Source organism: Schistocerca americana, chromosome 3 (assembly GCF_021461395.2).
Source record: "Schistocerca americana isolate TAMUIC-IGC-003095 chromosome 3, iqSchAmer2.1, whole genome shotgun sequence".
Classification (NCBI taxonomy): Eukaryota; Metazoa; Arthropoda; class Insecta; order Orthoptera; family Acrididae; genus Schistocerca; species Schistocerca americana.
Genome location: NC_060121.1, coordinates 208,851,569 through 208,868,677, shown reverse-complemented (window position 1 = coordinate 208,868,677; position 17,109 = coordinate 208,851,569). Strand labels below are relative to the sequence as shown.

The 17,109-nt window shown below is 42.7% G+C and overlaps 1 protein-coding gene across 1 annotated transcript in view; it reads left to right on the top strand.

Annotated features, from left to right (window-relative positions):
* The window catches only part of LOC124606951 (phosphoacetylglucosamine mutase), a 140,203-nt gene that overhangs the window by 3,275 nt on the left and 119,819 nt on the right, over positions 1-17,109 (top strand). The window contains exon 2 of the mRNA XM_047139073.1: positions 14,315-14,385. Coding sequence (XP_046995029.1) covers positions 14,315-14,385 — 71 coding nt within the window. The remainder of the gene's footprint in view (positions 1-14,314; positions 14,386-17,109) is intronic.

Here is a 17,109-nt window from a genome sequence, read left to right as displayed (position 1 = left end):
ATCTGATCACAATCTAGTATCTGCCTTCCCTCACCTGTTTGCTTTCTAACCCCTCCAGCCTGTCACACCACCGGAACACAATTTATCCCTTAATACACTTCTACTGGACTTGTGAGTGATACACACGTAATATTTGTTCCTAACCACTTCATTTAACAAAAATCATCAGTTTCATATAATTAAAACACTACATTTTAATAACCTGCAATTTTTCTATCCCCTGCAATATGTGGAAACCATTAGTCTTAGGGAAAAAATGAATAGGACCTTTTTTGTAAAACTTTTAATGCAGATTAATGTTGCACTGGGAAACATTTTTGTTAGAATAGGACTTTTCAAGATGTTCAAGAAAAACATAAAGTTACCTTTAAACCCCCCACCCCCTCACCCTTGCTAACTCCCCATGAGTCAGTATTTTTAGTATGTTGTGCATGACACATACCACTTACAAAAATTTGCAACTTTTGTAGTAGCTGTGACACTATACTCACATCCAAATGAAGCAAGGTTCAGTTTGGCCACACAAATATAGGTTTTTTGTGATTTCCCTAAATCGTGTTAAGACAAATTTTAGGATCATACTTTGAAAATTACATGACCATTTTCCAGTCCTATTCATGTTCGATTGGAGCTTGTCACCAGTTTCTAGATATTACTACTATTGATAGTGTGTTAATCCTAGTCTTCCTGTCATTTACATGGATTAGGAAGAGCAGAGGGCCTATAACACTTCCTTGGGAAATGCCAGATCATGAACCCAGTCACACAACTGAGACAGTTTTCCACAGGCAACCAATTTGATTAAAAGTCGCTTGTGAGGAGCAGTACCAAAAAGCTTTCTGGAAATTTAGAAGTAGAGACTCAATTTGAGAATCCCTATTGATAGTACTCATTACTCAGGGTGTTTCACAAGAACAATATTTTCTGAATCCATGCTGACTGCTTGTCAATAGGATATTTTCTGTGAGGTTATTCATAATGTTTGAACACAATATATGCTCCAAAATCGTGCAAATAGACGTCAGTGATATGGGTGTGTAATTCAGCAGATTACTCCTATTTTCTTGTTTGAGTATTTGTGTGACCTGTGCAACTTTCCAGTCTTTAGGCTTGACTCTTTCATTGAGTGAGCAGTTGTGTGTGGGTGCTAAGTATGAGCTACTATATCAGCATACTCTGAAAGGAGCCGATTGGTATATAAACTGGACCAGAAGACTTGCCTTTATTAAGTGATTTAGGAGGCTACAGCACACCAAGGATATCTACTTCGTAGTTATGTTGTGGAAAACCGTGTTTATGAACTTGTCTTTATTGGAACTGTCACTGGTAACATTACCATTCCTATTGCGCAGTGAAGGTATTGGTTGTGTCCTGCCACTGGTATATTTCATATACAACCAGGATATCTTTGCCCCCTGCGGTATTGGGGTCTAGAATAGACCTGTGGCTAATCCGTGCATATCATAAGAGTTGACTAATAGGAGTGTGTTTGTTTGGTCATGTTCTTACCTTGGTATTTTGACTACTCTTTCTACTTCTGTAGGTTTTTGCTCTTTTCACTTTTTTTTACACTTTTTAAGTTCGGTGCGACGGCTGGAGAGACCTCTAGTAGTAATCGAGGTCCATGCTGTCTGGTGCAGATTCGAAACCCGGGACACTCGATACCAGAGACACTGTATGATAGAGAGTCATGTGCAAGCAAGGACAGCAGGCAGTGCTCAGTAAGGTGTTTCGAGGCCAGGGAATGAGGACGGTAATTACTGTAAGCGGACACTTCAGTGAAGTGTGCTGCAAACATTGGGCAGTATAAGAGGAAGAGTGCAGATGTTACCACTGACAAGGGTGCCACGAACTGCCATGAGTAATGGAATGGCTGCAAACATGGCAGAGTTTAGTCCTTACCTGGGATGATGGGGTGTGGGATTACATGGATGATACGTATTACTCCTAACACTCCTACTTCCTTTTCTTTACTAAAAACTGCTCTTTCGTGTAGTGTCTCTCGAATGCTATTAAATTATCCATACTGTGATGGTGCTTGTGCCGTTGAAGTGCCCTGCAGTATTCCCTGACAACTGTGGCTATATCTTCAGACTACGATGGCACAAGCAGCCACCAGGAAGAGTTGGAGGAGTAGGGTGTCATTGCTGTTGCAGCATGAATAATAGTATTGATAGTACTCTGCACCACTTTGTCAGTATCCGTCGCATGACTGGCTGCAAAAGTGGCTGTAGAGGAGAAAGCCTGCCAGTCAGTTTTCTGAAGCGACTGACATGGAGCATGTTCCAGATGACTGTGGGTGGAGAGGGAGAGAACAATAGGAAAATGATCACTGTCACAAAGATCACCATGGATGCACCATTGAATCAGGGGTAAGATACATGGGCTGCAAACTGTGAGCCACACTGAAGTGTGTTTAAGCTCCAGTGTTGAGTAGGCAAATGTCCAATTCTGAAAGGAGACACACCAATGGCCACGGTCTCTACTGCAGTAGTATGGGGCACCTACTCACTGGAAGTATCATAGCGTATGAGGGTACAGATCTCATCAGATGCTCTCTCAATATTTCCGCAATTAGTAAGGTTTTTAGTTTTTCAGAGCAAGGAAGTGCTATGCCAATTACAGAGCAATTAGCCATTAAATGGCGGAGTTTGGTCAGATGGTGATAGCAGCAATTACAGTTCCATTGAAGGAGCACTGGAGTCAGATCTGGGAAAGTGGCGAATAGAAAGGATGGGTGTGATTACTTTGCTACCAGGTCATAGTCTATCTAATTGTGTGATCCGTCAGTGTGCATAGGCTCAACCTCTGTAGGGACAAGAAGCAGAAAATCCAAAGCCTCAGGAAGCAGTTTATCTTTCTGCATAGCCTTCTTTGGTGAGACTTTGATTTCTGTGAAGGTTTCCCCATTTTATCTTCCAGGAGCAAAGAGGCCTGTACTTTTCTGCAGCCAACAACCTGTGGCTGCTGGTCCTTGTCTTGAGAGGCGGGCACCTTGACAGGTGTACTTGTCCCTGATGACTCCGTAGGACAACTAGGCATCTCTGATCACACCAACAGTGGAGGAACCACCAGTAATATAGGAGTAGGGTGAGGGAGTTGACATTACCTTCCCCGGCTGTAGAGCAGGCCCTGGAATATGACCAGGGCCAAGAGGTGCCGTGAGAGAACTGTCATCGCAGGACGTATGGACCATGGCACAACATTTGCAAACTTTTTCTTTGCATTTTGATAGAGAGGGAGTCAAGCGTTTTATACTCTTGCGCTTTCTTCTCCCTCTTGAGCACTGAGCACTGTGGTGAACCAGGAGGGTGTGGTTCTAGACGGTTGAAACACTGAGGTGGTTGGTCCACAAGGGTTGCCCTCTTGTGACATCCATATACGTGCCCTACAGACAGCCCCTTTAGAACAGCAGGAGGACATGTGTCCCAACCTTGGCACCTAAAACATCAGAGAAGACGAATAGGGCATGACATCACACCTATAAACCTGACTTCAGCTTTCTCAGACAAAATGTTGCCTTTGAAGGTTAGGATAAAAGCTCCAAGGTCCACTCTATTATCCTTTGGTCCCCTCTGGAAGCACAGAACAAAATGGACTCCACACTGTGCCAGATTAGTATGCAGCTCTCCATCAGTTTGTAGTGCTAGATCCCGATGGAAGATAACACCTCGAATTCTACTGAGCTTGATATGAGGAGAAATGGTGACTGGTATATCTCCTTTGTTGACACAGGTCTGAGGTCTCCTTGACTAGTTGGCACACGATATTTTGATCAGAAAAGCTCCATTTCTCATTTTCTTTATTGCAGCAACCTCCCCAAACTGACCTTCGATGTTTTCAATGGAAAACAATGGCTTTGTTTTAGCAAAAGATCCACCATCTGTTCAGGAGCAAACCAAGAACTCAGCAAATTGTCCACTTCCATTTCTCCTCACCTGGCTCTCGTCGTCTTGAGGCACGGTCAAAGACGGAAATGCAATAGGATTGTAAACCTCTCCATTAAAATCTCTTTTCCTGGCTGTTGAGACAGCATTGGACAGTTATTGCGCCACAGTAAGGTGCCCTTCCTCAATTTCTGTACAAATTGGAATGTGGAAGTCAAGCCCAAAAAGGGAACCAGAACTTAAAAAGCCAAAAAATGTGGACAAAAAAGCTTTTAAAAAGAGCGAAAATCTTCAGAGATAGAAGGAATAATCAAAATACCAAGATAAAAACAGGACCAAATAGAAAGAGTCCTATCAGTTGCCTCTTACGACATGCAAATTATAGCCACAGGTCTATTCTAGCCCCCGACACTGCGGGGAGGGGGCGAGATATTCTGGTTGTATATGAAGTATACCAGTTTGCAGAAAACATCAATAAGATTGATCCATTTCATCATGGCTCATTTCCCCAACGCTACTCACTCTGATCGGAGGTTCTCTGCGTGGGTGCCACCCTGCCAAGGTAAAGACCTCCTGGCACAGTAGCCATTGCCCCTGGCCCGCGTATAACGTGAGGGTGCCACAATGGAGCACGTGATCCCAGTGGCCAATAGCAACGTACTATATCAGGTATTTAAGTGCCTGCCTCTCACTCCGCCGGCAATCTGATATTCGCGTTAGTCTATCGACATCATGCCTACAGATAGTGTGTTTACTTGGTTTCCGTGTACGAGTGGACGTTGTGGATTCGTCAGTTTTCGCTTCTGACCCTGTTCTTATTTGCATGTTGTTGTTTGTTAGGTCTTGCTCGGTCGTCCGTCGTTGAGTCTTACAGCGTTTTGGCCAAGTGTTGAGATACGACCCCTGGACCTGATGAAGTCCACACCCAAATGCTTAAACATCTTCGTGCCGACAGCATGAAAAATGTCCTCGGGCTTTTTAATTGTATATGACAGGAAGGATAATTTCCCTCTCAATGACGGGAAGGTATTATTATTCCCGTTCTGAAACTGGGAAAGGACCCACAGATTTTAACTAACTAATGGCTAATCATTCTGATGAATGGGATGTGTGAGTTATTTGAATGAATGGTTAGCCACTATCTATGTTGGTACCTTGAAGCTCGAGGACATATATCACAATTCCATAGTGACTTTTGGACTTTCCGGTCCACCACAGATCAGTTGGTTCACCTGGAATCTGCAGTGCACAATGCTGTCACGTATCACCATCATCTGATTGCTATGTTCTTTGACATGCAGAAAGCATATGATTCCACCTGGTGACATAACATCTTATGTATGTTTCATGAGTGGGTTTCAGGGGCAGTTTTCTCGCTTTTATCCAGAATTTCCTATCTCTCTGACTTTTTCAGGCCTGGATAGGTTCAACTCTCAGCAACCAATGTGTACTGTGAACTGGAGTCCCTCATGGATCGATTCTGAGTGGTATGTTATGCGCTATCACCAATGCTGTGGGCCCAACCGTCTCTCCGTTGCTGTATGTGGATGATTTTTGCCTGTACTGTGCCTCTGCAACGCTGCACATCACTGAGCGTCAACTTCGGGGGCTATCTGGAGAGTACATGACTGAACCTGAATCACAGTTATCAATTTTCTCCTGCAAAATAATGGGTTGTGCATTTTTGGTGACTCTTGAATGTGTACCCACACTTAGAAATTTATTTTGATGACCAATTACTTGAAGTCATTGCAACTTTTTAATTCTTAGGTATTTTATTTGACAACAACCTAACTTGGCTGTCACATGTCCTCTGGTTCAAAGCAACATGTACAAAGAAGCTAAATGCTCTCTGTTTTCTTAGTAACTCCTTGTGGAGGTGGACCGCTTAGTTCTTCTGAGATTTTACAAAGCACTGATTTTACCCCATGTGGGCTAAGTATGTATTGCCTATGGGTTGGCAGCATCATCCATACTGAGCTTGGTGGACCCTGTTCACCACACTGGTGTGCGTTTGGCAACAGGGGCCTTCCGTACGAGTGCTGACAGCCTCCTGGCGGAAGCCAGTGACCCACTGCTGCGATTTAGACGGCAGCAGCTTCTGGCAAATTATGCAGTCACAATCTATCAGATGCCTACTCACGCATATCACTCATTCTGTTTCATAACCAACAGTTCAAATTGTTTTGACCTCAAGATGGATGCTGATCTTACCCTTCTTCGACACCTGTTTGTTCGATCCTTTGTGACTATTCTAATTTGGCATGCATCTACATGGGTGGATTGTAAGTCAATGACAGCATTAGTTATGCTATTGCACGTGCAGTTGGACATGAGAAGCACTTTCAGCAATGAATGCACTACAGAATTGGTTTGCCGTATCTGAAGCTTTGCGGTACATCAAATTCCTGGCCATGACAAACTTTGATCTGTAGCAATTCCATGAGTTGCTTAAAAGACATATCCCTGCTCTATCCCAAAAATCTTTTGGTTGCTAACATCCAGGATCTATTGGTTGACCTCTACAGCTCTGGAAAGACAGTGACCTCCACATGGACATGGAGCCACATAAGCATTCCAGGAAATGGATTCCCTGACTGTCTAGCTAAAGACACAACTGCAGGACATCAAATTGACATCGAAATACTGGGCACCAACATATGATTACAGTTTTGATGCAATGTTTTGAGGCTCTGGGAATTGGAATGGCAGGCTACTACAACCCAAAATAAGTTGAGAGTATGGCATACATCATTCCAAGCCTTTTGGAAAGATGCCATTATGTTGTGCTGACTATGCGTTGCCCACACAAAACTCACCGGCAAGTACTTTCTGCGTTCGGAGGATCCTCTTCACTGGAGCTGCAGTAGTCCAGTGACAACAGTGCATCTTCTTGTTGAGTGCATTCTGCTGACCACTCTGTGACACACTCTCAGCTTGCCTACCTTACTACCTCAGATGCTTGCAAATGATGGAACAATCACTACCAAAGTGTTACATTTCGTGAAGGAGAGTGCATTTTACACTAAACTATAATACTCCTCTACTTTCAGCCCTCAGGGGGATCCACAACACTTTTGTGGATGCGTGTGTGGCGAGCATGGGGCCCCGAGCTAGTGCAGTTCTCCTTCCTTTCCGGGCTGCCCTACCCCTCTTCCCCATCCCTCCTCATCCCCAATCCTTCCCCCCCCCCTCCCCTTACGTCCCCTTCACACTCCCTCTTCTTGGGAGTAATGTATCGAGCCTTTGTAAGGAGACGGACATTTGAAAACTCCAGGATCCTGTTTCCTTTGTTCTTCTCCATCCTCATACTTTCTTCCTCTATTGGTCTTTCCCTATGTTCACTCTACGGCACTGTTAAGGACATTGTTTACCATTTCTTCTGTTGCTGCATGTATGCACATTATTAGTGGGGTGATTACAGTATTCTGCAAAAAGAACTATCTCTGCTTGTTTCATATTAGATGGAAGATCATTCACATATATGAAGAACAATGGTGGACCTAAGATTGAGCCTTGGAAAACTGCATATGTGATTTCTCCCCAGGGAGAGAATCTCCCTTGATTACATTGATTGAATTATTAAGTATAACTTTCTGCATTCTTTTAGTTAGATACAACATTATCCATCAATTCCATGAAACTACAGTTTATCTAGGAGAATACTGTGACTCGTGCAGTCAGATGCCTTAGATAGGACACAGAAAACACTAACTAGCATTATTCTATTGTTTAATTCTTGTAAGATTTGATGAGTGGACATGTAAATGGTATTCTCAATGGAACAACTCTTCTGAAATCCAAATTGTGATTTGCTGAGGATATTATTTTGTTTGGCTTAGAGACTGTTCTAGAATAGGTCACTTTCTCCAAAACTTTGGAAAATGATGTCAGCAGTGGAACAGCTTGGTAATTATTGACAGCTTTCCTGTCACCTTTCTTTTAGGTTCAAGAGGCTGTAGATTGCAGTAGTTATGCAAAGTTGAAGACACTTGCACCGGATAGACTAGTGTGGAGAGCTGCATCAAACTGGTTTTCATACTGGAAACAACAACAGCAACAATGGCAACAAATCTGTTTCTCCTGCAGGTTTAGACATGCTGCCAATATCTCTTGCACTCCTTCAAATGTGATTTTATGCCTCCATCTGAGTCCCACTCTATTTTCTGGGTTCTTGTTACACTCTGAATTCGTTGGTAGTTTTGTACGATGTTTCTGAATACAACCTTTTCTCAGCTTTGTTTCCTGGTGTACTAGTTTGTTGTGGATCCTCTTTAGGGTTTTGTAAACATCACAGATTTTTTTTTCTTTGGGGTTATGAAGTCCAGGTCGTCTTATTAAGCCAGTCCATTCTGTATATGTGCCAACTAACAGTTTTGTTTCTTTCTAAGTGATGTTTTTGGTTCTGTCTTTGTGTACAATTCTTTATTGGGTCTTAATTATATCTTTCCATTTAACCATTTGGGAACCTCATTTTATTATTACTTTTTCAATGATTTGTGTTCCTTTTTAATCAATTGATCCCTTAGTGCTCATAGTCAAGGTTTCTGATATGTGGATTCCTATTGTTTTGAAAACTTCCTATATATCTTATCTTTTCTAATATTGACTCAAGTGCTAAGTGCTTCATGTTGTATAAGTTATTTGTCAGATGATAGACCCAGTTTAATTTTATTTAATATCCTATTATTGATTGCTTCCTGCTCCAGCCCATTTTTTTTTGGAACCAGTACATCTATATATCTGACTTTATTGTCCCATTCAGTTTATCTTTGGATAATATTCATTCAGTTTGATCCATTATTGAAGTTCGAAATATAGTTGTTGTGATATTTAAGGAAACCTGTAGACTTACTCTTTCATCTGCTTCCTTGTATCACTGAAGCATTTTAATTTCTGACTAGGTGTTGTTACTTCTATGTAGATGGTCAATATATACTGTTTTGGCTTTGGGTCCAGCCAAAGTTGATCCTCTGTGTGTTGACTCAGTATTTCATGCCAGTCTTCAATAACATTTTCCAAAACACAGCTGAAGAGAAGTGAAGAATATTCATCACTTTGTCTGCTAGTCTTGATCTCAAATGCTCCTAAGATATTTTTTGTGAATGTCACATTTGATGCAGTGTTCATGCAGATCTCTTTATTAGGTTCCTGGATATGTCACCCTCTCCATACTCTTCCAAAATATTAAATACTGATCCTCAGTTTATTGAGTCATACACTTTCTTGAAATTAACAAATATAACCCTCTGCCCTCATTAAAGCTGCCAGAAGAAAAAGAGGGGGCGGATTAGACACATAGTTTGAGCTTTAAGTGCTCTGAATGATCATGAACATCTATGTATTTCTCATTATGCGCTTTTGTTGGAGAGTCATCGGGAGTTGTAGAAGTAACTTCAGGTGTGCCCCAGAAAAGTGTGTTGGGACCATTGCTGCATATATTGTACAATAGTCACCTGGCACACAATGTTAAGACATTTTGCAGATGATGCTGTTATCTATAATGAAGCAGTGTCTGAAAACGGTATAGAGATATTCATTTTGATGACATTTCAGAATGATACAAAGATTTGCAATTCAGCTTAAATGTTCAGAAATGTAAAACACTGCACTTTACAAAATGCAAAAACATAGTACCCCATGACTGCAATATCAGTCACATTTGGAATCTGTTACTTCACCCAGAAATGAAATTGCTGACAAATACTCATGCAACCCATCCTAGAATATATTTCAAATGTGTGAGACTTGTACCAAATAGGTATAGTTGGGGACATTGAATGTATATCACTCAGCATGAATGACAACATGTTTGTTAGACACAAGGTAGAGAGTCGTGGAAACTCTGAATAACCTGAACTGGTAGTTGCTTGAAGATGACACCAACTATCCTGCAAAAACCATTTTAACAATGTACCAAAAACCAGTGTTAAGTGAGGAATCTAGTAATATACGACAACTGCCCATGTGTTGCTTTCATAGTGACTGCTGAGACACACTTAGGTTAATAATGCATGCATAGCCAGTGCTCTATAGGCAAATGGATTGGGATGAATTGCTAATGCGTGGTACAATCTGAAGTACCCATGCCGTGCACTTCAGTGGCTTCCAGATTATGGATGTAGATGTAGCTCGAGATATCGAGCTTTGGTTCTTGTCTTTTTATCCTCCTTTATACTATGTATTACGCACACAGCATTTCTTGGTAAAACTGAAATTCGTCCAGTGGAATCCCTGTCTGTGCCTGTATTGTTTCACCCTCATGTTTTTTGTACCTTTGCCTTTTTCTGCCCCATCTTGGCTTTGAGTGGGCGATGTCTGTGGGGCATTTTTCTGTTTATAGTTCTCTTAATACCTTCCCTGTCTTAGCCAGAACTATCTGTTTCCAGAACTTGATATTATTCTCTCGAACTTGATATTATTCTCTCGTCCAACTTAACTCCAGACAAAAATAATCACAAAGGGAGGGAGGGAGGGAGAGAGAGAGAGAGAGAGAGAGAGAGAGAGAGAGCATGCATGCATGAGTGCAGCACATTCATAGGATGATATTATTCCTGAACAATGATACACTACAAGCCTTTTTTTTATTTATTTTTTATTGGTTTAGAGGGATGCGTGTGTGACAAAGCTGAAGCAGATGTGTATTTTGCACAGTGGGTCAAACTGAAGTGCTCCCTTCTCTTGCAGTGATATGATCGGGTTTCTTCTTCTGGTATATCTATCAGTATTATTTTATACTTCAAGAACACATTGAGTGAGTGTGGTTATGTAGAAAATCAGTGATTGTACCATGTACTGTAGATACTTGCAACATGTCCTGTAATTTTGTGTGTGCTGCTGTGTTTCAGATCCACAATAGTCTTATATATTGTCATATTCTTTTGTGGCTATTTTCTGTAGTCTATGAATTAGCTGTTTATAATAATCCTACATCTTCTTTCTTTCTGCTCTTAGTAAAATTTTTAGATTTGCATTCTGTAATGTTCATTACAAGGGTAACAAAACATTATGATTGTTGTGCCCAAGTAGCCGATAACAGTGGAACTTTATTGAGTATGATAAACAAAATACTATAAACAGAATCCTAGAATGTGAGTTGACACTACTCAATTCAGTCTGATAGTTAACTGATGAAGCACTGCAATGACCTAGCAGGTAAGCACTGACATTGCACGGGAATGTCCTAGCAGTTCATAACTGACATTGCACAAAGTTTTTCATATGTGGACATGTCCAGTGAGACAGTGAGCTCTGAGATGAAGTCCTGCAAAGCAATGAGCTGTGGTGGACTCCAATTGATGGACTGTTAAGGATGACTAATTTAGAGCAGAGAGCGCAGAGGACACTCAGTGGAGAAAATCTTGACTGATGGAAGTCTAGGCTCTAGGCGCAGACGGCATAGAGCCGAGACCATAGAGCACACTTGGTGAAAGAACTCCAATTGAGAAACTACTAATTGCATTCGGTGTAAAGCCCGGAGTGTGAAATGCCCGCAGAACAGTTGGTTGGTGACATGAATTCTCATATAGCAGAAGGATAATGATGGAGGCAAGTGACTCATGGAAACAAATTCTTGCCACAGTGGCAGTGCTGTTTAGGGCAATTCTTAAGCCTCTGGCAGCAAGGCTAGTGCCACACCGTACCATGGCAGCTGGTGGATGTTTAGTTATAAACGACTCGATTCAAAATGACCTGATTTATTTGTGTGTTGCTGCAGATTGTTTTCGTCTGAGCTACAGAGGAAGTCTTGTTAGTGGGACAAGCTGAGGCATCCTGCAATACTCAACCATGTGTGGTTTGTGGCAGTGTCACCAGGGAATACAGCATTCCTTATCCCTCCCCCCTCTCCCTGCCCTCAAGGGAAGAGATAGAATAGCATCTTGAAGATGATGATGCTGCTGGAGGAAGGAGCCAGTCGAGGGGATGGGTGCTCGCAATGGCGAAAGCCAGTGAATGGTACTGGGGAATTGTGCCAAATGACTTGATTGGATCTGTGACTAATGGTGTGTGGTGCTGGTGCATCATGGCTATGGTGCATCATGGTGCTAGTGTGGAAACTGTGCAAGAGAATGAGGGGGGGGGGGGGGGTTGTCAGTCTATGAGGAAGGATAGCAGGATGCCAGGAAAAACATGGAGACCCCGCGTAGTAGTGCAGGAAGGGACCCAATGAGAATGGGTTGTGGTCGGGCATAGCTAGAGGTGGATGGCCTGTGATACCAGACTGAAATTGTGTAGAGTCTGCAGTGTGATGCCGGAGGCAGTGCTGCTGCCACCAGAGGCAGTGCTGCTGCCAAAGACGATGCTGCCATGCGGCAATGGCGTCTGGCAGCGGTGCAGATGGGTCCGGCGAGACTGTTCTGGAAAGGGCTATTGCTGCAAAAAGATGCCACTGGAGGAACAGAAAAGGGAAGGAAATCACATGTGAGTGTGGATTAGAGGAAATTTGGAAAGATACTGCACACGACAGGTGGGGAAAGGCCATGAGGTGGCAGGTGCACTGAAGGCTTTGAGTATGTAGATAAGAATAGGAAGGCCAGAAGGTGTTGAGGAGTGCTGTGGAGGATGCCAAAAAGTGTGTAAGATGTTGAGGAACAGCATGGAGACCACCAGAAAATTTGTTATGTGCAAGTGAACACTGAGAGTGCGAGGAGGAAGAGGATGGATGGGCAGTGAGGAAGATGCCACAGATATAGACTGTGCACTGGAGCATTAAAATTGGCATAAGAGATATTGAATTCCGAGTGGGCTTAGGACAGGGGTAGAAGATCAGTACCTCAGTGAAGGAACTGAATAATGCCATATGTGAAAGCATCGGAGTTACCAAGGAGGTAACTTAATAGAGGCAGCGGGTTTTGACAGCACACATGTGATACAGAAAAAACCAGCAACATACTGAAATAGTGCCCAGATATTGAAGGTTACTCTGAGTAAGCTCAAAGCAAAAAATAATGCACACTGTGGGGACATAATCTCTAAGCCAAGTCTCCTGATGGCCATTGTAGTGGAGATGAGAATGCCGAATCTTCAATAGTTGGTGCAGCAGACACTGACTAAACATTGCAATCTTTGATCCTCATTACCATTGTTGGGACAAGGAGGGTGCAAATGTCGATTTGATCATCATTGATATTATAATGGGACAAGGAGGGAGCAAATGATGATCCTTATCACTATTGGAGTTGGACAAGGAGAGAGCAAATGGTGAGCCTTGTTGCCATGGTAGTGTGGGACAATCTTAAAGCAAAAATTTATCGTCTTCACCATTGCAGTATGACAGTGAGGGAACAAACAGTGATCGTCATCAGTACTGTACTGTTTCTTGCAGTGTCAATTGGCGCTATGGGGTTCAGTTTGATAGTTAATCATTGGAGCACTGGAACATTCCAGTAAGTAAGCACTACTGTTGCACTGGAACATCCTACTAGGTAATCACAGAGATTGCGCAGAGATGTACATATTTAATGAAGCCTGTGGTGATATTGTCTCATAGGGCGGTGAGTTCAGAAATAAAGTCCCACAAAGTGATGCGCTACAGTGGGCTCCGATTGCAGGGCCACAAGTTGCAGCCAGTGTAGAGCATGGAGTATAGAGGGTGCTCAATGGTAGAACTCTGATTGATGAACCACCAGGCACAACCATCATAGAGCCAGGAGTATAGAATGCTCTCAATGAAAGAACTCCTATTGAGGGACCACCATGTGTGGTCGACATAAAGCTTGAAGTGTGAACTGACTGCAGGGAGCTCGGGTTGTGACCTAAATACTCCCCTGCGAGGAGGATACCAGTAAAGGCATGTGACTCATGGGAGTGAGGTAGTGCCACGATGGCAGTGAGACTGATGCCGTATGGCTCTGTTGTGGTTGCTGGAGGTTCGGTTGTCAACAACCGAGTGTACTTGTGTGTTGCTGCGGGTTGTTTTCATCTGAGCTGTAGGAGCAGCATTGTAAGCGGGCCAGAGCTTTGGCAACCCTCAGTACACGGGTGTGTGATTGGTGGCTGTGGTGCCATGGGATACTGCACATTCACACATGTAAACATAAATCTTGACATTGTGATGAGTAAAATGAAAGCTTCCAACTTTGTGTATGGTGTTGGTAAGAGGAGTGAGAAATCCATTTTTCATTCCCTGTGCTCTGTATGACACGCAGCAAGCGGTTTTGTTATTGAATCTTCTCACATGCTGTTTTATCAGCTTAAGTTGTAACTGATTTTTCATTACTGCTGCCAGCATTATTGTATATAAATATTCCTCTGTTGCTTTGTTCATTTTTTATTTGATAAATGCTAGAACTCGTGCTAAAAGCCCCCTCTGTGTGGTTTCTTTACTTTTCTCTTATCTCCTTATTGATACAGAAAAGTAACGTTTGTCAAGTTAAATGATTGTCAAGCACACATAAGCTTTTTGTTTATTTTTCATTTTTTTTTAGAGCCGAGACCCTGGACCATGTGATGTACAGAATGGGATTATTAGCAGTGTTAAGATCAAAGACAAAAGGAGGTAAGATTTTCAGTTTAAATTTTTCACCTGTTGGTCACTGATATGGTACAGTCGAAACATGCAGTTTCCATATTAAAGTTTTTATTTATTTTTTTTACCTGGATTATCTTACAGTGGTATTGAATTTGTTATTGTAAGTAAATCTCAAAATTACACACACACACACACACACAGAATATATAAGTACACTTTTAAGAGGACAAGATCGATGTTGGCTGTGGCCTTGGTGAGAGAACCAAAAGCTTCCCTGGTACTGATTTAGACTGAGTTGTGAGGTTGTGAGGAATGAAGGAAGTTTTCTTTTCATATGTGTGAATGACATTTACAACTGGGAAAGAAAAGAAACAACCAAGCAAATGAAGTTTCCTTATTTGCTAATGGCAGTTCTCAGAAAAAAATATATATTAAAAATAAGTTTTATTTATTAGTTGAATAGCTGTGGAGGCTTAAGGCATATGGTTAAACATTGGTATTGTCAAAAATCAGCCAAGATTGATGAGTCTGATGGGAGTCCTTGTTTGTATTCGAATGGAAGAGAAGGTAGGTCAGGCTCATTTTTAAAAACACTCAAAAGACAGATATACAATTTTGATTTGATATTGCAGAGGAAAATTTGTGAAAAAGTTCTGCAACATCGTTTTTATTCAACATTGACAAGTCTCTATAAAAATCAGTTTGCATTTCAGAAGCAATAATAATGAAAGACTCATGTTGCTTTCTACATATGTCAAGTTGAGGAGGGATATAAATAGAAGTGATACGACTAGTGACTTTTCTCCAGATTTTGAAAATTATTTGCTACGTAGAAGTAATAAACTTTCACAAAAAATATTTTGGTTTGCAACCAAAATGATTTCTTTCCTGACATGGCATCACTAATACTCTTACATAAAATATTTTGACTTGCAACCAAGGTGATTTCTTTGCTGATATAATGTCACCAAACGATGAGAACGAACCATTTAAGAGGCCATATGATCTTGAAAGTAATACAAAACTGTTGATTTTTACTCAGCATTTCATTCTTAATCTGGAAAAATGGCAGATGTTCTAGTATCTTTGTGTGTAACCCAAGGATTATAGGACCATTACCATTCCCCCCTGCATGTTAGAGTAGGCCCGAGGTATTCCTGCTTGTCGTAAGAGGCAACTAAAAGGAGTCTCACACTTTTTGGCCCTATGAGTTCAGGTCCGATTCTATGGTTTGACCTGCCACAGAGGTGTAGGCCATATGAGGAAGGATGCCTTACGTGGTGCATGAGTGCCCTTAGATTTGATCTCCTGAATCTCTGTCATGGCTTTGCATCTCCACCTGTGATTCAACTATTTGGGTGAGGACACTTTCCAGGGTATGTCATCTTCTTCCATTGTCTCCTGCCCTCTTTCGCTCCATGACAATATTGGATTTCTCTGCACCCAATATCCAGCACGGTAGCCAGTCCGTTGTGGTGGGGCAGTCTTGTACCCATTTGGTGGTAGACTCCTGACAACACAGGGATTGCACTGCTGATGCCTGAGCTGTAAACTCCCCACATATGCCAAGGAGTAGATGCCTATCTTCCTGGGGCATCAGGACTCCCAGCAACGGCCATCATGCCAGTTGGCCTTTGCTGTGGCTGGGTGGCACCCAAGGGGGGAGAGCCCCTGATCGGAGTGGGTGGCATCAGGGCGGATGACCTGCAATGAAGTGGACTAAGCCATCTCTTGCTGGTGACTGTATGGCACCAGCAGTCTCTAAGAAGGCCAAGATAGAATACAATGTTGACAGGTATGACCCTAAATCGTTGCCCTCCATCGCTACACCATGGGAGGAATGTAGAGCTACAGAATGCAGAGAGCCATTCCTCACTCCGTGCCACGAATAGTGGGCCCTCGGGACCACCAGAATACATCTGCCCTCTTGGTGGTAGGGGGCAAATCTTCCTCCGTTGGTCCCAAAGCACCTACTTTGGGAGCAAGGCTTCCGCAAATACAAGGGACATCTGTCCCCTCCCCCCTGCTGGAATATCAACAGCCTCCTCTGACTCTTTTTGTGCAGAAGGGGTCCCTTGAGGCCCTGTCTTCCAAGGTCTCCACTAATGCCATGGTGGACACTCGCCTGTGGCTCAAGGAGCCAAAAGCTGTTGGATGAAGAACTTCAATGTCTTCCTCTGTGCCTGAAGCTGCTTCAGAGAAATATTCCCAGCAAGCCCCTTACGAGAAGTGAGAGAGCAAGCAAACCAAGTAGTAGTCTGCTAAGAAACGGAACCCTCTGGTGGCCGCAGCACCACCACTGCAATGTGGACCCCTGCCCATCATGGCTATAAGGGATATTACAGGCACTGTAGCAACTATAATAGTGTCAGGTGGCATTTGTGTGTATGTCCTGAACTCATTATGTAGTGAACCTGTGCCCCTTCAAACCCCTCTCGAAGCTGTGGCTGTCAGGATAAGGACGACACAGGAAATAACTGTCTGCAAACATATATCTTCCTCCAGATGGTGCAGTACCTCTGAACGCATTGGCTGCAATAATTGATCAACTCCCTAAACCTTTCCTACTTTTAAGTACTGGGGCTGCCACACATTACAGTGTGGCACATGGCACATATTCGGCCATTGCTCTCTCGGTTTGCAGTCCTGGCCTTCTCCCATCTATCCACTGGAGGGCACATGACGACCTGTACTGTAGTGACCACTTCCCCATCTTCCTGTCACTGCCCTGGCGTCAGGCCCACAGACGCC